Source organism: Gordionus sp. m RMFG-2023, chromosome 1 (genome assembly GCF_954871325.1).
Source record: "Gordionus sp. m RMFG-2023 chromosome 1, tfGorSpeb1-WG-v2, whole genome shotgun sequence".
NCBI classification, from domain to species: domain Eukaryota; kingdom Metazoa; phylum Nematomorpha; class Gordioida; order Chordodea; family Parachordodidae; genus Gordionus; species Gordionus sp. m RMFG-2023.
The window spans coordinates 35,429,486-35,453,866 of NC_088775.1; the positions used below are offsets into that span (position 1 = coordinate 35,429,486).

At 23.9% G+C, this 24,381-nt stretch overlaps 1 protein-coding gene across 1 annotated transcript in view; it reads right to left on the bottom strand.

The window, feature by feature from the left end:
* Window positions 1-10,791, bottom strand: part of LOC135924652 (voltage-dependent calcium channel type A subunit alpha-1-like) — a 161,334-nt gene extending 150,543 nt beyond the window's left edge. Inside the window, exon 1 of the mRNA XM_065459745.1 lies at window positions 10,624-10,791. Coding sequence (XP_065315817.1) covers window positions 10,624-10,770 — 147 coding nt within the window. The 5' untranslated portion in view covers window positions 10,771-10,791. The remainder of the gene's footprint in view (window positions 1-10,623) is intronic.
* Between the last annotated feature and the right edge of the window lie 13,590 nt (window positions 10,792-24,381).

A 24,381-nucleotide genomic window follows, 5' to 3' on the forward strand; every position in this document is an offset into this window, starting at 1 on the left:
ATTTCTACCAATGTTAAAATTTTAAAAATGGCTAAAAAGGTTCGATTTAATCTCATAAAACCCCAACGTCACCATTTTGATTAAGATCATATTTTGAAGTATTTATAATATCCATTTTATTCGGGTAAATTGATATTCTAAAATAGGATTTTTTTCTTTTATATAAGGTGATTTTTGGGTGGTAAAAATTTAAATTAATCTTTATTTTTTAAAAATAGTAAAGGTTTATATTAAAGGTTTAAAAAGTTACTATTGCAGGTATGAATCATATAATGAATTATAAAAATTCTTCAAGCTGTCCGATAGAAATAAAAATTATAGCCGCATATGCTTTATATAATTATATAGTCTTGGTAAAAAAATTGTCCCTTAGAGTTTAATACTCTAGAAAATAAAGTCACGTTTCGCTATAACCCCGGGTTCATTATATTATCCCCGGTCTCCTCTAATTTATAAAAAAAAATAAAAATTTATAATTTTAGGTAATTACTATAAGGCCTCGTATTAGTAATCATTTTTATGCGAAAGAATATAGTGTAAATTTTACTAATTGATTCTCTATTAGTCTGTTTAATTAATGAATATTTAGATATACTCCTGAAAAGGTCGTTTTTATGATTCTTTCAAATATTCAACTATTAAATATAATGACAGAAAATTTATGAAACCATATGTTTATAATATATTTTAATTTAAAAAAATTGTAAAACCTAATTCCTTTCTAATGTAAAAGGTCTATAATAAATGAAATTTAGGTGGAAACCTCTCCCTAGCAAAATCGTGATTACGCTTATATATATACTTGCGTGCTCAAAAAACGTCTCGTTTTAAAAACTTTATCATTCTAAAACATGTCTTTTGTTTTTTTTATAAAATTTGCAATTTATTCAGAAAATGTATATAACTTATATCCTCAAACTTTTAAAATTTAAAATCGAATCGTTTTTTTTTAGAAAATTGGATTAGAGATATTAAAATTCGACAAACTCAAGACACTCAATTATTTATTTTTAAAAAACGGGTTAGATGGGTCCCCATTATGCTGGACTATATAGCAGACACTCGTGATTTTCCAAACTTTTCTTAATATAAATTTTAATGCAAATCAGCATTTTTTGAGATCTATTTAAACACCTTATTGAATTGTCAATACATAAATATAACAAAATATATGTTATACTAGTCCTCTTTTATCTTGTCATCTTTCAACGCCAACTTAAATATCTTTTTGAAAAATTAGGGGCATACTTTATAAATTTTCCTTAGTTTGTCAAAAGATACAAAGGTTAGCCTATTTTTATATAAGTCTCTAATTCGTTTCAAACTCGATAATACTGTTGTTTTCAAAAATAAATTCCGTATTTCAAAGTCGTTTTTGAGCTCTTTTAACTAAACAAATATTACAACTTTTCCTAGGGAATTCTGGAATCAAACTTAATGCATTTTAATTTCTTTCTCATGGCAAAATTTGCGTCCAAGGTCAAAACTTTTTTTTACAAAATTATTATAGAAATTTACGAAACCGACTTTAGAAAAAATGCAAAAAAAAAATTTTTTTTTTAATTTTTTAACTTTGGACGCACCCATATAATAATTAAATTTGTTTGATGACCTCTTTTGTATTATTATTTATGATTAGGAAATTCATTTGATAAAAGAAAAGTGTCCTATAGTCCAACATAATAAGAACCTATTGAACAAGTTTTTGAAAAAAAAATTGATGATCTTGAGTTATCTGTCAAATTTTAGCCCTTTATATCTCAATTTTCTAAAAAAAACGATTCGAATTTAAAAAAATTTTGATAATATTAATATTCTTTAATAAAATAAAATTTCATAAAAACGAGGAACGAGTTTGAGAGTTATAAATATTTTATATCACAATGCCTTTTTTAGAAACCGTGGTGTAACACATTAATTTGAATTATTTGTTTGCTTTTTATAGTTTAATCTAAAACAACTATAATTTTTAATATTTATAATTATTAACCTGATAGAATTATTTTTAGGTCAAGTTGATACATAACTAGTGTATCGATGACATCAAGATTAGTTATTTTTTGATAAGACCTAATAAGGTAGAAATCGGTTTATAGTTATGAAAATGATATAATTAATTAACCTTACAAGAGGCAAGAATTTATTAAACAAGTAAAATTTAGCTTTGCTATACATAATTAAAAATAAAATTACTGAAAGTATAAAATACTAAATTGACATAAGTTTTAATTATTTAAAGCAATTATAAAATAAATTATATAGAATAATATAATTTTTTATCGTATTAATTATGAGCCTTGATATTCCGGCTTAGATTTAATATTTTTATAATTTACTGGTGGTGGAATAAAAAGAAGTGTAGTCAAATTGGATCCAAAATAAGATTAGTGTTTCGGAGAAATTTACCTTCAAATGCTAAGGTTGATCGATTGTTTAGTAAAATAATACAAATACTAAGTATGATTTTACACTTGGAAAAGAAAAGATCAAACTTTTAGAATTAAGCAACTTCTGGGAGTGCCCCGTTTTTCAATTTTTTTATATAATTTATATAACAAAAAATTTTCTGTAATTTGATTAAAAAATTTAATTTGCCTATATATTCATCGATTTTAGATTCTTTCATACATTTTTAGATAGAAAAAGATATTTCTGAAAGGATTTTATAAAAATAGCAAATTAAAAGAGAGTTATCCCAATTTAAAAGAAATCAAAGCAAATTTTCGTTTAGATATCAAATTATGAAAACGCAAAATCTTGCCTATTCATCTTTTCCCTGCAAACACCCCCCCCCCTCCCTACACACTGCTATCTATGCCATTGAAACTAATTTTTTTATTTTATGTTCTAGACATGAAATCATATTTATTTTTGTATACAATCCTTAATAGTTGGCAGATGCCAAACAAGTTTTTGATATTTATGAAAATTATTAATATATTTTATTTATATAAACATTATTCAAATAAATTATATATATCCCTTTATGTTGGACTACAGTGGAGGAGCTAGGACCTAAGATTATGAATCTAGAGAATGGTCAGAAGAAAAAGTATAAATTGATAAAAATCGGAAAGGTTTGATCCCAGTCTCGCAAGGTGATTGAACTCTCTTTGTTAAATAAAATGAAATCAATTTTTAACAATTTGAAGAATGCTCAAATTCATTACACACTAAACCATTTTTGTTATGTACTACCAAAAACCTAAAATAAAGCTGGTTTTTATTTGTGAAATGCAATATTAAGCGCTTTATTAAGACAGGATGAAATATTTTATTTATTGTCTAATTATAATATTAAATATGCATATAATTGAGCATAATATGTTACACATATTAAGAGTCAAAATTTAGGAACGTCTTAATAACAAACTAAAGCCTTATAGAAGTTGCTCGAACAATCCCTGGTAACAGAGCTTAGATATTTCCCAAAAATTTTTATTTTACCAAGAAGAAATGCTTTATTTACCTTGCATACCCCATTATTGAGAATAATTTCAAATTCTAATACAAAATTCTGGTCGCCAAATAAAACTGATTATTCTGTAAGGTTCAAATTATATATTTCCTTGTGGAATAGTATCGTTTATTCCTTTAGTTAACTGTTAATATAGAGGCCTATTAAACTAAAAACTAGTGTTACGGTATGAAAATCACTATATATTTCAAAATAAATCATTCTGTCACAGGTAGAGATAGATAAAGTATTTTTTGTCGTTTCTCTCACTTTTTGAGTCAAATTAACAAGATTTGCAAACTGCGTTTTTCCCTAGATAATGTCACATTTAGATGCCCTTTAATACGAATACGAATAGATTTAATAATAATTTAAATATTATCTCTGGTCTTTTTATGTGAATGTTATTTGACTATGGCTAAACTATTCATTTCTTTTCCATACAAATCAAGAATTTTCTCCTGAATAATTGATTCAATTGGAATTCCGCGAGGTTTTTGAAATTGAAATTGAAATATAATAATAAAAAACTAAAGATTAACTATGCTTTTGCAAAATATTTAAAAGTAGATGATCTGGTCTTTACTCCGTCAATAGTTTTGACCATTTAAAACAAGGACTAAATCGAAATTCAAAAATATTATTTTTTTATTAAAATATTTTCCTATAAATTGCCATAACTTCGAAATTAGTTATCCAAAATAAATTATCAAATCATCATTAAATTCTTGAAACTAACCTCAAAAAAATTTATTTTTGTTTAAATATAACTACTTACAAAATTCTCATGTAAAGATTGGCAAAAGAGACAAAATGTAAAACCAACATTATTAGGTTTGGGATAATATTCAATATTTTTATAAGATATTATAGTTCACAATTACTTTATAGAAAATATTAAAATTAATTCCCAATATGCACAATAGGAATGATTATTAATTTAAATAAAATGATTTTTTATAAAAAAATTTTAATCTACATAAATTAATCTATTCGATATTGATTTTAGCTGTTTAGAGTTCTTGGTTTGAATAAAATCTATGCACCCAAATAATTTTTCCTAACTATTTTAATCATATACTTAGGAATAATACTTCTCTAATTTGAGCAAAAAATTTACATCAAAATGAAAAATCATGATATATATATATGTCGTAAAGATGTAACATATCTGGGTTATTAACAGTTTTAAATATAGATTTACTGGGCCGTTTTTAAATCTTAAAGATTTAATTTAACCGATATATTATCTTCAGAATATTATTTATAATCCTTTAATTATTTACAAAAATAAAATATCAATCTGAAAAAAAAAATGTTTAGTTCACTTCACATTTGAGTTTAACTATATTTTTTTATTTTGACATTATGCACACTTTACATGATTTTAATAAATATGTTTCTTAATTGTCTCTTAAATGTATCCTGGAAAATTTTTACCTGTATCAAATGCATTTGTAGGCCATATATCTAGATACTATTTTAGGCCATGTATCTACATCTAGATAAATTTGAAAAGTATCCTTTCGCAACTCTGATACTTATTCCATAAATTTCAGAAAATTTTGCTGAGAACATTTTTGTTACTCAATATTTATAATAATCTTTGTATAGTGCTTTATAACACTAAAATTCTCTATAAATGCTGGATTATAATTTAGGCAAAATTAGGTTCGTTGAGGTAAGAATTTATTATTGTCCTGGTAAATAAAGAATAATCTCTATTTTCATTTTTTCTTCTTCTTAATTTAAAAACTTAATAATTTGGATAGTTTTAAAATTTTTACACAAATCTATATTATTAGGTTGACTAGTAATTATTCCCAATAATTGCTTAGTAATTTATATTCCCAGTTCTCTTCTTAAAAATATTTAGAAATTCTGAATCTGTATCTTGATATTGCTTAAATTGTATCTGAATCATAACCTAAGACACATCCTTAAATATACTGATATAATAATCGCTTTATTTCCTGAAATAATTTGGAGTATATTTTTTATATTAAATTTATTAAATATCTTTTAGATTTATCAAAAGTTAGTCTATCTGTCAGAGTTTATTTTCATAAAATTAAAACAAACTGGATATATAGCAATGGATGACAGTGTGGTAATTAATTATTCTCTGTAAATTATATTATATATCCGACTTTAATATTTATATTTATTGATTCTACAAATGAAAAAAAAAATCAGCACAAAATGATAGTTCAGCTATTAAATTTTCTTGGTCAATTACAAATCCTATTAAAAATAATGACACTAAAAGTTTGCGGGTAAAATATCCAGTTAAAAAATTTAGATTCAAATCTAAGATTGATGAATAAAGTTAAAACTAAGATGTGTTAAATACTTTTAAATATAATACAATATTTGGATGAAAATAATTGCTTTATATTGGTTTTAAGCTATTCAGTTTTAGAAATGGCATTAAATTTTAAATCATTCATAATAAAATACTTATGTTTTTTTAGAAAATATATGGTAATATATTATTTTTCTTCGAGTAATTAGGTTTCATTTTAGATTAAGTCAAGGTATCAAATTTTATTATATTAAAAAATATATATATAAATGGTTTTATGTCAATCTTATTAGCGATTACTTTCCTGTCATGATCATTTTGTATTTTATTTTATTAATAATAATAAACAATTATCCTATTTGAGAATAAAAACTTTGCACCTTAGAAAGATTATATTTTATTGTTTTTAATATATTTCGCAACTAGAAGTATTTTTTATTGAAGTAACTACGATGCCTACCTTTAATGGTATTTTTTAAGTGTATATCTTAATAATTTCCAGTTTTCATGTTTGACTAAAAAAAATTTACGAAAAATGATTCATGATTTTTTAGATTGTTGTTTATTTATTAATATTCTAACATTTAATAAAATATATAACATTATCATTGATTAAGAACAACAATTTTTTTTAGAACTTATATACTTTTAGAGGAAATATTAATTCTTGTCTGGTTAAATACTTAAAAAAGAAGAAGCAATTTATAAGAGAAGCGCAAAAAAATTTTTTATTGACTATGAGTGCGCACCACACTGCAATAACAATTCTATGCAATGGCCAATACCTATATGTAAATATGCAAAAATAATTTTTTGTCATATGATTGTGACCACTATTATTATAGATAGATCAATAGACAAAGATTTTTCCATAAATATAATAACAATGTCTGTAATGCCTGCTTTGCCAATAAACAAATCACATGGATATCTTATTGTACCTTAAAATGCATTTCAAAAACACTTACTTTTTTTATGGGCTGCTAAGTTGCATGGCTGGAAGCAATTTAAATGTCCTATCGGAGACCTAGCTAGGAGTTTACCGAGATATTAGTGTTGTTAAACGGCTCTATTTTTAAAAACTGTTAGCCCAATATTTTAACTAAAAAATATTAAGCAGGTCTGGAGATTTTGCTCATAGAGGGTAGAAAGGTTTAGACAACTATTAAAAAATTTCGAGTTGCGTAATATTGGCTAAAATAATATTCTGCGAAATCGAGCCGCTTAACAACACAACGCAATTGGGCGGTCCTTCAATATCTATTCTGAGGGCTTTGCCCGATTATTACCTTAGCTTACTATATTATTTTTTTAAATAATTTTGATTTTGCACTTTTCAAAAAATAAAAAAAATTTAATTATATATTAGTTCATTTAAAGTTTCTAAAAAATGGAACATGACTGAGGGGAAAAAGAACAATCTAAGAGCAAGTGTATTGTATTTATAAATAAATAAGATCCAATGTGAATGATGATGGAGAAGAATAAACTCTGGGGGGGGGGGGGGGTCTTCTGATTAGTCTGGTATTTGCAAACCTTTTCGACAAAATATTGGTATTAGCATTAAGAGCTAAAGCTTTCAAATCAAAAATGTACACTGCTTAAGAAGGAATCTCTTTGAAAAATGTTATTTTTTATTCATTTACAAAATAATATATATATGACATATTGAAATATGGAATCCACCAATTTTTAATAATTTACTGAAGATAATTTTTAAATTTAGAAAATCTGATTTGACCGGAAATATATTCCAGTAAATATGAAGTACCCTCCCCCACCACCCCATTTAACTTCTATTCATTTTTATATATATTTTCATACAAATTTTAAAATATAATAGCACTAATATACTGAAATTCATAAAGTAGTTACTCTGCATATGCTGCTAAAATACATTTTACTTTAAAATTCCTCAATAAATATAAAATTGAGAGTTTCCGAATCCCTGTGGATTCTTTATCCCAATGGAACATATAAAATCTTCTCAAAATAATTATTGTTAAAAATTCTACTTTCTAAAGCATATGTTATTTTTTAAATAATTACAGATGTCTTCTCTGGCCCAATTATATATTATTATGCAAAATCTATTATTTATCTAATCAAATACTGTTTACTACAGAAAATTATAAAAAAATTTCATAATTATAATTATTTAAGTCATAAATAATCTTTTCTCATCTCTTATTTGTAAAAATCTGGATATTTAACCGTCATGAAAAAGATAAGAGTTCCAAATATTTTATCTATCTAATAGAAGAGTCGTTTCATTATTATCTAAAAGTAGTCAAATCTAGTATATTAAAAATGTTTACTATGTATTTATACTCTTCATATCGTGATCACCCTAGGGGATTTTATAACAGATTCATATTATTTGTCTCTCTATGCAATACCATATTTTATTATAGAACCAACGAATTTGGTCATAGATTTTTCTTCTACTTAAAGACCATCAATTCCATATTACTAAAGTTTTCCTCATTGTTGGATGTTCATGAGTGGGGGCAATCTAAAACGCGATTAGACCACAATCTTATTAATGCTAAATGGCTTAATAATTCAGTTAAGATTGACAAGGTTTATCATTCTATATAAGCTTATAACATAAATTTATGACATTAAAATATAAATCTAGGACAGGAAGACCAAGCATATATTTTTTTTAATTTGTATAAACCATCTTACCCAAAAAAGCTATACTCTAATAGGGGAACACGCGGTAAACCGATTGGTATTTTAAATTTTTCCCATAAAATTTTGAAATAAAATAAAACAGAACAATTCTAGATATATATGTAATCAAATCTCGCATCTTCAAAATAAAAAAGGTAATTTAGGAACTATGATTAATTATTTGAAGTGTTTGCCGTTTTCGTTATTTTACCCCATACACAGGTTAAAATGAATAAGCACCAAAATAAAGTGAAAATAAAATGAATAAGCACCAAATAAAGTGAAAATAAAATTGAACACAACATTATTGTTATATTGAACAAATATTGCAATTTTGACATCTATTCATCACTTTTAAGTTTAAACTAATTAGTAGAATGAGGGAATATAAAAGAATTTGTCAAAAATAGCCCATTGTGAATGTGCCCATTTTAAGAACATCGTACATTTTAATTATTCTTCCCTTATGCGAGTATTTTTTTAAATTTTATCCCAAATAACATACAAACTATTTACTACTGTTCTTTTTTTGCATAAAAATATTTTTTTATGTGGTGTAGACGATAATATTTAAAAATTACCTTTTGCAATTTTAATCGACTTCACCCCAAGGTAATATATATTATACAGATGTTGTTGAGTAACTTTTAGCAAAGCACTGAACTTTCATTAAATTTTATTTTATAGCTTAAACTTTAAGAAACATGTATGCAAATTTTTAAATCATTATAATTAATATATTTTGCTTAAAACAAATTATAATAAAGGTTACTTTTATAATTTTTGGGTAAAAACGTTTGCAAAATATATCAAACCAGAAAGATATTTCAAATGAAGATACATGAAATTAGATATAAAAATGCATCTTTGCATCAAGATGGTTAAGAAGTTATCTTTAATTTTTTTTACCCTGTAATCGCTTTACCACGGTCTCCCCTACTAAACCAAGTTGGCAACGTATCGTATCATGAAAAGATCTTCAAGATCTAAATATATACCAAATTAAGATATTTGACCAAAAAGATGTTTTGGAAATTAAATTAAAAAAGAGAAAAAAGGATTCTCAAAAAACCATTCAAATAAAAAATTACAGAGGTCTGGGTGAATTTTTATCCTAGGCGTTAATTGAAAATATTTAAAAAGAGAATCTAACATTATTCCTTGAAAATTATTTGAAAAGTAGGCCCTATAAAAATCTTTAAATACAACACCAAATCAATTCGGTTTCAATCATATTTTAGACCTACAAGACCTTCAAATTTCTACAAATTTGATCTTAGAGGCATATATAAATCAGATTATTAAACCTTCAAAATAACAGAAAATCTCCTGACAGTGATTATATTATTATCCCTGCAAAACTTTTTGAACATCACAACAAATTTTCAACTACTACTGACTAATTAAATACTATTATTATTACAAGGTTTAACATGTTATAAAGCAAGTTTACTACAGGTAAATACTAGATTGTGTACCGTATAAGACAATATCAGATATTAAAAAGCATTATCAAGCATCCAAAACCTAATTTCTTATAATTAGTATAGCTTTTTACAATATTTATTATAATTCGCGAATTGGCATTAATTAACAAGTCAAATAAATGTTATATATGAAAATGCAAAAAATCTATTATAAATTTTCACTTAAAATCTTTCGTGGTATAATTAGTTTAATATTATTATCCTAGGCCTAATAATTTTCCTCCCAAAAAAGCATACTAGATATAGTTTCAGACATATAACACGTGTTTATTTTGTTACCAGTTTTTTTTATATTCTAAAATATTTTGGGAAGGATTGTCAAACGTCTAATATATAATGACAATTTTCTCTTAAAATTTCTACTTAGTGCATATTAAAAAACTAATTAGTGAAGAATGAAGATTGAGATGTTAATCGAATATAAATTACAAAGGATGATGTCAATATTGATATATAGAATGCTTTAAAAAACTTATTTATATTAATCTATCAATATATTAAACACGTGTCAAAATAACAATTAATAAACCACACTTTATGAGGTTAATCTCTAAAGTATAATCACTATAATTCATCTCTATACGGTATATAGGAATATACGTATATTTAGTAAAATTTATCAAGGAAATGGGTTCCCATTATTTATTACATCTATCACTATTATAATACAAATAATATTTGTTTAAAAAAATTACAGTGGGCTGATGGGCAGTTCTGCCTTGTCTAGCTTCACCAATGTCCGTTTCGAATTGGGATTTTGTTTTTGGCTTTTCATAACTTGTAGGCAATTGAGATGGGGGTAAAGGTTTAGCTCGTGGTTTAAATCCTCGGAATCGAATCATTTTTCAGAAAAAAAATGCTTTAGGAAGGATATTAAAAGGGGTTTCAAGATTAAATTAAGATTATTTCGTTATAAATTATAACCTGATAATAATAGCTTTAAACATACAAAAAATGTATAAAGTCTGTGACATAAAGGTGCATATATATTTTTTTAATATTAAACATGTATTTTTTTTGTTTTTTTTATGAAAATTTAGTATATCACAAGTTGCAGAGGTTTTGCAACGTTTATTTGAGTTTTAAAAAAAATCTGCAGAAATATTTCCCCCATAATGAAACGATGGTGAATATTTTTTTTTAAAGTAAAAGATAATTCCCATTTTTTTAATTTTATCATTTTTCATATTGCATACCAATTTTATTTTTTAAATTTTTAAATCGCGAAAAATAATTTAAAAAATTTAATTTGTGAAATCTCTCACTTCGTCCAAAATTTTATTTTCGAAAAAATATATGAATCGCCTGATAATTGGCCCCAATGATACATCAATGATGGTTGTATTTTATTTTCTATTTTATTTTTTGAAAAAAAAACTTTTTATTTAGTTTATGGACCAAAAATCGATATTGGAAATGCAACAATTTTAAGTTTTTTATTGGTATGATAATTTTAGAGATTACACAACGCCCTCCTCCTTTTTAAAAAAAATATAATTAACAGAATATATTCAACTTTTGGGTATTCAAGCAAGTGAATCAATTAATGGAACACAAATCAGACATTTAGGTATATGTAAATACTTTAAATCATTAATTGAATCTAAATCAGTAGCAATTCGCTGAGCTACCATTTTCAATAAGCCTTAGAAATGCTTGGGCCTGACATCTCATTTTAATTAACGCTTCCAATTAAAAACATCTTATTTAAACATTTTGAATTGAAAGTTTTGCAATATTTTTTTTAAATTCTGGAATGATCTTAAATTATATTTTTTTTAGCCTCCCGATACGCTGAGCCTACAAAGCTTGTTACGCCGGCTAATTATCAACCTCCACTTGATAATAAAGTTCTATCTCCAATTGAAATAATGGTAGTATTTTTATTTTAATGTATTCCCCTCTTTTTTTATTTTGATATTAGTTTTCATAAGAAATGCTCTCACCAAATTCAATTATTTATTTGTTCTATTAGCTACAATTAGAAATTACGCGCAAACTAATTTACAGTAACATTTTTTATAATATGCAGACTATCCGACTATCATAAAATCAAGGAATAAATTATTATTTTATTAAGAAAGATATCGTTATAATACTATAAATTATTTTCAAAATATATAATATAACTTTAAAATAAAATAAAATAAAATACAAAATTAATTTTTTATCGATTATAAGAGGCAAATAAAACATTGATGTATCTTTTTTTAAAATTAAAGAATTTTTTTTTTGTTAATTAACAATAAAATTAAATTCGTTTTTTTTCTTCTACATTTTTTCCAAATAATTTTTTTTGAAGGGTTTTGCCAATACCATTATTGATGACAATCTTAAACCTTCTTTTACATAAATAATTGGATAAACTTCTTTATCTATGAAAAAACATTATATTAAGAAAAATTTTTATATTTTGCAGATGATAAATTTGGAACAAATTGTATGTAGCTATAAAAATTTCACCAAGACTTTCATGTTAACTTAACGTAACCACCCTAGTGGTTTAATGAAGGTTTTGCTGTCTACCTCTAGCCTATTTTGGTGAAACTGCTGTTTATTCTTTAATGTATATTTATTCGCTGATTTTTATCCTTTCCATTTATGTTTGTTAATTTGAAATATTATACATATTCCTCAAACGTTTCATATTTAAGATCATGTTTCTGGCTATTCCATTAAAAAATAATAGGATTAGGAATCTTGATGATTTCTTGATCAAACATGATCCTATATATCGCTCATAACTATTCTAAAATGGAAATTATCTTATTTTAAAAAAAAATTTTAACCCTACTATAAAAAAGAAATTTCAAAATTGCCTATTTTTTTTAATGTTCGTAAAAAGCTCTAAAAATAATAATCGTTTTTTCATCTATCGTTTATTACAAACAATAACCATATCTTTTTATTACAAATTCTTTGTATCTCTCTCGACTTTTATTTAATAAATTAATATATTTTTTGTTGTTTTTATATTTGATGGTTAACTATATTTTGTATTTTTATATCTTTTTTTTAGATAAATAAACGAAAATTATGATAGCTTTAATAATATTTTTATGTTTTTTTATGAATTAGATAAATGTTATTAACCTCAAGCTTTATATGGGGTGTCTCAAAATACAAAAAATTTATTTAGGAATTTCAACTCATTGCGTCTGTCCTTGCTCAGAAAGGCATTTTATAAATTTTTACAATGATATTAAAAAGTAAGGCATAGATGCCCTCAAACCATTTTTAGGAATGAGAAGAGAATGACTGATATAATGAGAAATATAGCAAAATTTACTAGACTATATGGTATGCATTAGAAGAATAACTTAAATATTTTAATTTAAGATATTTCTTTCAAAATAAGCGCATATAATTGTAGTATACTAAAACTAATCTCTAACCAAGATATAGAAAGTTCTTTCTTTACAATACCTAAATGATTAAAGGATAATAATGTATTAATTATCTTTATGAATTATTTATGAAGTTTATTATTATACAAATATAGACTATATTTTAAATGAACTATTGTGAATTTTATCTTTTAGAGTAACTCTAAAGAGTTTTTGTGATTGTATAATGCATTATTTATATTGTTGATTGCCTAAATACAAATGTTAGTTAATATTTAGCTATCAAACATCTCTGGACCTGTGTTCAAAGCCGTTCTTTTTTAAAGAAATATTTGACATCAATATAAATTTCAAATAGATTTTTAAATCAGATTAGGACATAAATATTTTATATTCATTATCATTAAAAATTAATTTTCAGATCTTAAGCTCTAAAGCAAAATCAAAAATAATTTTGAACATATATACTTTACCTAAAAATATTAAACTACTAAAAGATTCAGACAATAATACGAAAAGAATTTAAGTAATAACCTTTATAAAATGTCTGAGGTCTGCATAGTTCCACCTATGTTATAAAATTAAAGATGCCTTATTCAAAAAAATATAGATATATAAAGGGAATTTAAAAAGATCAGCTCATTTTTTTTTATTTTACAATATATATTCAAGTATGTTTGTTTCCTTTTTTTCGATGAGTTTTTTTTCTATAACTCTTATTTAAAAAATAGATACAAAATTTTATATTATGTTTGGTGAAATGTTAGAAAAATTAAATCATCACGTATAACAATTTAATACGAATTAATCATTATTGTATTTTGAAGTATTATAAATTTTAAAAAAGTTATTATATAAACTTACTATATAAAATTTTTTACGCTAATAATATAAAATGAGACCATCATAAAATTGTTCGAAGGAGTTAATATTTGACAAAATTACTTGTCTCATTTATATAGATTATTCTATGATTTTTCTAATTATTGAGATGCCGCCGAAAAAAATGATTACCTTATTTTAATGTTTAAGATTGACTTGTTTTATTATAATTGAATTAATGCTATGCCTCTCTCTAAGTCCATGATTTATCATCCCATTCTTATTTTTAATCTATTCTTTTTTAAATCATTTTTAAGTTAATTATATAACTTTAGTTTAAATCACACCCGAATTTAATGGCGTATTAATTTAGAATAGTTTTAAAAAGATATTTTTTGGCCGGTTGCTCTCATGAAATATTTAATTAATTATAGAGATTTTAAAGAATTTTATAAAACAAAACTTGTTCTCTAGCTAATAGATAGGAGTAATGGTCCAAATATTTTTGGTAAAAAATCTTTGGTTTTCCTATATTTAAATAAACTTTTAAGCTTTTGGGTTATTATTTTTACCAAATATTCTAAGATTTTAATAAGATTAAAATATTAAAATATATATTGTCCAACACATTTTTTTCCCATATAAAAATATATATCCAAGATACAAAATTTTTCTACGCTTATAGAATACTAATTTATTTAATCGAACTTTCGTGTTTATATTTCGACTTATATTACATATATTTCTTTTAAATTAGTTTTTTTTAGAATCATATCCAATAAGTTCATATTTTAATTTTTTAAAATTTTATTCTATAAAAAATACCACAAACATATTTATTTTTTTAATAAAATTATATATTTTTTATTTTTTACCTAAGCTTAAATTGAATGATTAAATTATCCTATAAATTTTTCTATTTAAAACCGATTCCAATCTATAAAATAAGATACAATATAAACTATATCAAAATAAAAATATAAATTATTTTTTTATTGTAAATATATTATTTACAAAACTGTTCCAATTTAAAAATTATATACATTATAAATGATATCAAAATAAAATATTAAAAGAAATAAAATTTATTCAAAAAAATAAAATAAAAATTTTATAGTAAATATTATACGTTGGTCATTTGCTCTATCCTTAAGTTCTAATTCTTTTTTGGTTAGAGCTAAAATTAGAGAAATTAACAATTATAGTAACATTTCTAATATCACTTTACACAATTTATACTTATGGATGCTTGGAACTTATAAAGGCACTCAGCCAAATAATAAGTTTAATTTTTGGTGATCCTCAATAAGGTTTTTACTTATGGCAACGGATTTTAATTGAAATATGCGCATCACACTGTATATCAATCCATGATGCCTAAGGCACCTTCTAAAATTTTTTTAAAAAATTTATAATAGCTTTAGTGCTTTTGTATTTTATTCTATCTTGAATCTTGATGCCAATTTATACTGAAAATTCATTACAGCTAATTTTTGTAAACAGTATAAAAAAAGATGCCATCACAAATTAATAAAAATATTGCCAAATACATCATGCCGAAATGGAAAATATAGAATTAAATATGATTTATGCTAATATTTAGTATATTAATACTTGTTATTTCCTCAATCAGTTCTGCGAGCAACAAAAAGAAATCGAGTTGCTAATAAAAACCTATGCCGTCAAGCCTTAGGCGTGATTTGAGCCATTTAGCCGGCTAAACGGCTAGGTGTTCGAATTAGAACACACTCTTAATGCTTAATTCATTTTAGTTTCGTTTAAATTCATTTTAGTTTAGTTTAAATCCATTTGGTAGGCAATAAATAAAAAAGAAGTTATTAGCAGAATAGGAAAATTTCCAAAATTGGCATAAAGATTCAAGATAGAGTGAAAAATATAGAAGAAGTTAAAAGAAATTATTATTGAAAAAAAATATGATCTGAAATAGGGGAGCCGGGAATGGTTGGGGTAATTTTCGTTCAGACCTAAATAATTTCAATAATATTAGACTAATCTGAATAAGTAAAGCATCTTCTGAATCCCAAAAGTATATTTGAAATAATTAATATATATTTTATAAAGACTATATTAACGCATTTTTTATTGATAATATTGTAATTCATAAAATATAAAAAAAAATTTCGCAAAATTTAGGAAATTTATTTTGGTAAAAAAAGAGTATTTAATTACATTTATTTAAAAAATTATCAAATTTAGCACAACTCCCGTGTGCCCATCCAATCAACCCTATTTTGTGACCTATAATGTTAATATTATCATTTAAAAAAATATATGGATAAGATCTCAATATACTAGATTTTAATTTAATATTTTATATGCCTGATTAAGGTAAATAAAATTATATTGCAGCCCTTTATAGGCTTAATAAAATAAATTTTAATAATTAATATTATCAAAATAAAGAAAAATAAATATAAAGTAACAAAAATAAAAAGTAAATTATATCCACAAAATCTCAAATATATATCTTTCCTTCATTTACATAGTCTATATATCGTAATAATTTGAATAATACATTTTTTTATAAAGGTATTCATTTGAATGGTATTCATTTGCATATTGCATATTACCACCCTCCCATTTAGATTAGAACGATCAACCTTCTTTCGGTTTCGGCTTTACTAATCTTGTATCTCCACCAAATCTATTCTTCTTAACCTTCAATGTCTAATTCTAACAATGGCTGTCCCTTGTCTAATATTCTTAGCATTTAACACCGTTTGTATCCGATTACCGCTTTATTTCATTTACAAAGTTTATTTCTTTTAATAACAGCTTGAAATTCTTGAATCCTATCTTCTGTTACTTGTCAACCCACGGTAACCGATTAGCTATTTATCTCTGCAAGTTATTGACTAACCAGATTATCGCTTGCTTTCAACGATTCACGATTGCAAGTCAACGATTATCGATTGATACTAGTCTTTCTTTACAACTTTGTTTCTTCTAAAGTACGGCTTAAATTCTTTTGATAAATTATCCTAGTCTTTGCTTGTTTTAATGTTCTCTTGTAACTAATAGCGCTTTATCGCGTAAGTGACTATAACTGGTAATTGATTACGATTGCTTTTTTCAACTTTTACCCATCTGAATTTCTTGACAATTTATCCTAGCTAGTCGCCTTTTTCTAACATTCTCTTATAATAAATGACTAGCGCTTTATCTCGGTATACGATTGACGATAATTGGTCTGTGATTATTATTTTCATGAATTCTTCTTCCTATGATTGTCGACTTCCGTATCTTACATTAAAGTTTCGGTAAAGAATTGGCGATAAATGGTCAGCGATAAACGATGGCAGCATGAACGTCTGACCATTTATTCTATCTAGTCGCTTATTTTCAACGTTCTCCTGAAATTGATTCCTTGCATCTATTTCTTTAACCGTGTAGATCTTTTAGACTTCTGGGTCTTCTACGACAATTTGCAAGTGCCGAAATATTGCTTTGTCTTAAGGTCTCTTTATCTCACTTGATTTTTGTTTTAAGATCTCCGGTAATACATATATCAATAAAATATATAAATATAGCAAATTAATCTTAATGTTTAAGGTTATCTCCTCTAATCTAATTCTGTCTACTTAATCTATTAAATTGCTTAACTTATCTGTTAATTCCTGTAATATTTGGTCACTTTTTCTCTTAAAAAATTTTTTAAATTATAATACATAGTCAAAATATACAACATAAATTATATAATTATTTCAAATTCTACCACCCCTTTACCCTCAAAGAAGCCTAGATCCCTATCTTCATTGAACCATTTGAGGTAGTAGTCCTTTAGCTATCAATCAACATCTTATGTCAACCATGACTAAAGCTGATTTTAAATTTAAGATTCTCTTGAGTATCTTGAATCTAAAAATCTTAGTTCTAAATTTTTACCCAAAATAAAATATTTTTGTCTTCTTGTGGTATTAACCATTTATTTCGTTTAACTTAATGAATCTTTGTACGCTCATGTTCTTTAAAGAAAAATAAAATATATTATACTTTTCTTCTTCTTTATGTGGCTCACACCCATTATTCAAAAACAACATCTTCTTTATTCTTCTTTTTCGTTCATTCTCGTTGTTGAAAAACAACTGACTTATCTTCTCATAAGTCTCGCATCCATTGTTAAAAAACAACTCAATTATTTATCCTCAATTCTCACCCAAAATTATGATTTTCATAAATTATAGAACAATCAATTATGTCTATCACATAATTCTAACTCAACTTAAAAAACAAATCAATTATGTCTATCATCAATTTTAAAACACATAAAATTATGATCTCATAATTCTAACACAAAAAAATCAATTATGTCTAATTTTCAAACACACAAAATTATGATTATCATAATTTTAACTTGTTAAAACTAATGTTAAACGGCTCATTTTGAACCGATTTTTAAAAACGGCTAATTCAATATTTTAGCCAAAGAATAATAGATGTCTAGACCTTTGGGCCATCTACGAGCAAAATCTTCAGGCCTGAGTAATATTTATCTGGATAAAATATTGAGTTAGCCGTTTTTAAAATTCGGCTCAAATCTAGTCGTTGAACAACAATAGTTAAAACACAAATCAATTATATTTCTAAAGCACTTTTTTATTTATATCACTATTTTACTCTAAATTATTCTTTTTTAAAACCTTTTAAAATATCATCTTTTTCTTCACTCTTGTAATATCAACTTTCGAAGTATTTCTTATTCATATCTCAACAAAAATAACTCTTTGATCTTTTATCTATAAGCTCAGGGTAATTGATTCTTTTGATTTTCTATTTTCTTATATCTAAAACCTCCAATTTAAAATAGCCTTTATCATTTCTTCCTTGGTATTTCCTTTTTTTTAGCTTTTCATACTGATATTATTTGAAAAATGATGAATAATTGGTCTTAAATCTTATTAATGATCCAAAATAAAAATCTGACCTCTAAATGAGCTCGATTGCGACATGAATTATCTAATGATGAAAGCCGTTTCTTTTTATGAAGATTTTGGTTAATCAACAACCTAATATTTTACTAAATATTATCAACTTATGCGTATCTTATTCACATATTAGATTATTTAGGTAGGTTTATCTCTCGCAGCTCTTAAAATAAAGATTAAACGTAAATCTTTAATAAGAACTTAATTACAATATCAACATATTTCCTAACCATAATTGTATGTTCATCTTATTTTCTAATCTTATTCCCCGAATCTTTTAAATTATATTATCTTTTAAATCTCACATATTTTAAATTATAATATATTTTTACAAATAACTTTATTTAATCTCAACAATTTATGTTCATTTTTCTTTATCATAGTTATCTCCAATGATCAAATATTTAATAACTTATAATAATTTCTAAAATCTAAAACATCTTATAGTCTCAATTAGATTCAGTTGGTTTAAGAGTAACTTCTCTTAATTTCATAAATTATCACCTTTAAATAACTATAATAACAACTTTATATCTCATCTACTATAAATACCTTTATAATTTGTTTTTCATTTAAGATAATTATATTCCTACACAATTTTTTATCTTAATCTTAACAATAATTACAATAAATAGTCCGAAACCTAAATGAGCTACCGTAAAATAATTTATTTCTTCTTTAAAATTTGATTTACATAACTCTAATTATCTTTCTTATACAAAGTAAATTTAATTTTAAACGATAAATTTTCTACTACTTTTTTTTAAAAAAATACGTCCTTTCAATTTTAATTACATTTCTGTAAATATTTTTCTTACCCTATTCTTTTTAGAATTTTTGCATTAGCATGCAGTTTGACAACACTCCTTGTCCACATATAACCATTGACTGACATTAGACTGAAATTTTCAAGTGGCCCAGGAACACGTCCACTCTTCGGCACCACTTTGAATTGCATGGTTTTGAGTATCATTGTAAATAAAAAAGATAAAAAAATAATTAATATTAAATTTAAAATAATAATATAATTTATGAATTCTTTATTAATATATATTAATTATAAAATAATAAATTATAAAGTGGCAATTAACATTATAAAGAATTATAAAAATAAAAAATAAAAATAAAAAATAAAAATAAAAATAAAAATAAAAATAAAAATAAAAATAAAAATAAAAATAAAAATAAAAATAAAAATAAAAATAAAAATAAAAATAAAAATAAAAATAAAAATAAAAATAAAAATAAAAATAAAAATAAAAATAAAAATAAAAATAAAAATAAAAATAAAAATAAAAATAAAAATAAAAATAAAAATAAAAATAAAAATAAAAATAAAAATAAAAATAAAAATAAAAATAAAAATAAAAATAAAAATAAAGAAAAAGAAAAATCAAAATCAAAATCAAAAAAAGTAACAAAAAGTAACAAAAATAAAAATAAATTATATCCACAAAATCTCAAATATATCTTTCCTTCATTTATATAGTCTATAATAATATCGTAATAATTTGAATAATATATTTTTTTTATAAAGGCATTCATTTGCATATTACAACATTTTTAATAACTATATTATACTGTTCTATGTGTATAGTCTAAAATATAATATTATTATAATGTTCTATATTCATTTATATATAATAATAATTTTATAAACAAGTAAATTGTATCTCTCTTATGAAATAATTAATATAAATTTAGTTTATAAATGATGACAATAATTTAAATGAGGAGAGATTTTTAATATCACAATAAAATCCTATGAACAAGTTAATAATTTTTAAGTATAAAATGAATATTCTAATATTATTTATTCAGATTTTTAATATTGATTTTATTTTAAAATTAAATACGATTATCACAATGGAAATCTATAAACAAGTTAATAATTTTTATGTATGATATGTATTAATTTAGTATTGTGAATGATGATATAATTTTTAATGCAGTAGCGTCACTAGGAGGTTGAATAGCTACCTGGCAAAACTTTTTTTAATGGCTTCTTAATATCACCTTGAACTAAAAATAAATTTTTTTGATAGCCCCTGAACAATTTCTTTTATATTTCTATTAATTATTATATAAGATTATATTTTATTATTTAAAAATTAATAAGACTATCTAATTTTTTATTAAATGAGTGCTATTTTAGTTATTAGATTAAATTAATTATATTTTCACTATGTCAGCTTGCAATCAAATTCTTTGTTAAATGGAATATTAACATCACTCATAATGTCTAAATATTAATTTAGCCTTAACTGTTGAAACTTAATTGATGTATTACTAAAGTTATTTTTATAACCCTAATTAAATAAATATAATCATTTATTAATTGATAATTAACAAATTTAATATTTAATTAGCCAAGTTCAAAATCACTTTACAACTAAATTAATCAATTTTAAATTTGTACCCCATGCCTCTTCCTAAAAATATTTCCAACGTCCAAACAAGTATAAGGAATTTCTTAATAAAAAGTAAGTTGACATATAGTTGATATTTCTCTATTATATAAAATTGGTTACAAAATTTTAGGTAAAATGCCACTTCAAAAGTTATAGAATATATTACAGCTAATAAACTTTACTAATCAATGCTTTTGATAATAAATATAAGCAACAATTTGCATTCAATTCTCTAAAGCCATCCATTTATTTTGAATAAAAAATATTATCAAAAGTTAATCATCATTTTATTCATCCCGCAATGGATGTAATCCATGTTAGATATCTTTTTTTTCTTCTTTGGAAAACAGTTAGGAGTTAAATTTTTAATACGAGTATATTTTTGATATTATTACTGTTAATTAAATGGCATTTTAATATAAAATAAAATAATATATTAATTAAAATAAAATAAAATAAAATTTAAATAAAATAAAATATTAATTATAATAAATTTAAAAATTAATAATTATAAAAATATAATATAAAATTAATTAAAATAAATTATAATATTAATTAAAATAATTTATAATAATTATAATATTAGAATAGAATAACCTTTTATAAAATATATCGCGAGTTCTACTCATGACCTTTTATAAAATATATCGCGATTTCTACTTATGACCTTTTATAAAATATATCGCGATTAATACTAACTTATTTCATTTTATTTTATATTCAAATTTATATTATTTTATAATACTATATAAACTTAAAATTTTAGATATATTGAATCATAATGTAAAATTCATTTTTATTTTAATAATATCTTTTGTTTAATCTTAGTTTGTCATCATGTGTTTCCATCAATTTATTCTAAAAATTAAATTTTGCGTATCTCTCAACTTGTACCTTTTACCATCGACTAATATGAGTCCTACTTATTACGATTTATTAAAACGATCAATTAAAGACCGCGCTTATTGAAAGTTCTGAAAATCTAAATCAAACATCAAATTCCGATCGATACCGAAGAGGAGTGCTAAGATAGCGAAGATGGGGAATTATATATCGAAAACACATATTGTCAAAACCTCAGCATCCATCCATCCGGGACATATCGATTCAGGTTCTCTCCTCATAAACAAAAGTTAAGTCGATACAGTCAACAGCAAATGTTTTTCTAGCTCGTCCAATAAAGTCATCGGCAATCAAAGAGCTTTAGTATATGATTGAGGGAAAATTCCAGAAAATTAAGAATTATTTGGTTAAAGCCGATCAATCGGCCAACTCTACTAATAAGCTCTTTAGGTCAGGCATAGCTCAATATTAAAGGCCAACGAATAAGGAATAGATACAAAATTCAAATTGGAAAGCCAAAAAGCTGTGAATATGAGAACTAATAGTTACGGACAACCTAGAAATACTTTGGATTTACACGGTCTACATGTTTCAGAAGTGTTTATAGAACTTAAAAAATACATTTATTGGGCGCAAGATAAAATTATCAATAAAAAATTATACGAGTTAATTTTACTTTTTCTCCTCTAAATTTTTAAAAACTAAATTTTAGAATATATATGTATAATAATCACCTTTAAACACTGATAAATTAGCTTCGAATCATACAAGTGGAATAAATTGACAGTCATAACTGGCAGGGGCAAAAATAAATCATCTCAGCATTCACGTCTGAATTACGCCGTTAGAAATTATCTCACCACAAAAGATCATCCTTCTTTTGAAGAAATTAATCCAGGAACATTTACTTTTTATTTGGTTAAAAAGGTTTGAACCGATTAAAAAATAACTAAAATTATCCCATTCTGATCTTTATTCAATATAAACGTTATTTTATTTGTACCAGTGACCTGCATAGGTACCATTTGTAAGGCCTGGCCCGATTAAAAATTTTCGGCCCGACCCGGATTTTTTTTTTTAATTTTTTACGGCCATGCCCGTAACGTTCCAGAATCACTCATGTATTTAAATCACTCTTTATGGCCTATTTTAATGAGTAAATTTAATACTTATACTTCTATTATATGTATTTACATATCTGAATAAGTTTTTACCAGTGTATTTGCAATAATGATATATTTTAAAAAAATGTTTTATAATTTAATTTCAATTTTTTCTAACTTGTCAATCAAAAAACATAAATTTTCTATTAAATTATTATTTTTGACATTTTCCTCTTAGCCATGACAGTTGATAATGAAGAAAGTAAATTAAATATTTAATATTTATATAACTTTTTTAGATTATGAAGAAATTAAAAACTTCATAATGTACCATAAGTATCCCCCCACCCGTTTGGCAAAGAACAATGGGGAAAAGAGGAATTTAAAAATGAAAGCATCTAGGTTTACTATGCGCAAAGAAAAATTATATCACCATAAAAATAATGGGGAAGTTATTATTAACATAATTAGGAGAAAATAAATTATCAAATCACATCACAGTGGTTGTGATGATAATATTGAAGCAGTCTCTCTTGCTGGCCATTTTGGCATTAACTTATAAAAAATTGGCTGATAGGTAAAATGTATTTAGTGTCATAATTAATATTATATTTTAGCTTCTGGTGGCCAAATATGAAAAATGATGTAGTCAAATTTATTAATTCCTATGACACTTGTCAAAGATGTAATACAAGATTTGATAAAACTACAAATGAGTTACAATCAATTCCTGTTAGAGCAAAGGTAGTAAAATTTATTATATAAAAATCATTGATTTGTTAAATTTTTTATAGTTTTAGTCATTTTAACTGTATATAATGTTTTTTTATATATTTTTTACTTATAGTTTTATTAATGGTATGACAATATTATATATATGTGACACTTATTTTTATATATTATGTTATTTATATTTTCACATATTGAACCATTTAAATTTTAAGTTAGTTTATTCTTTCCTTATTAGAAGAACCATATAAA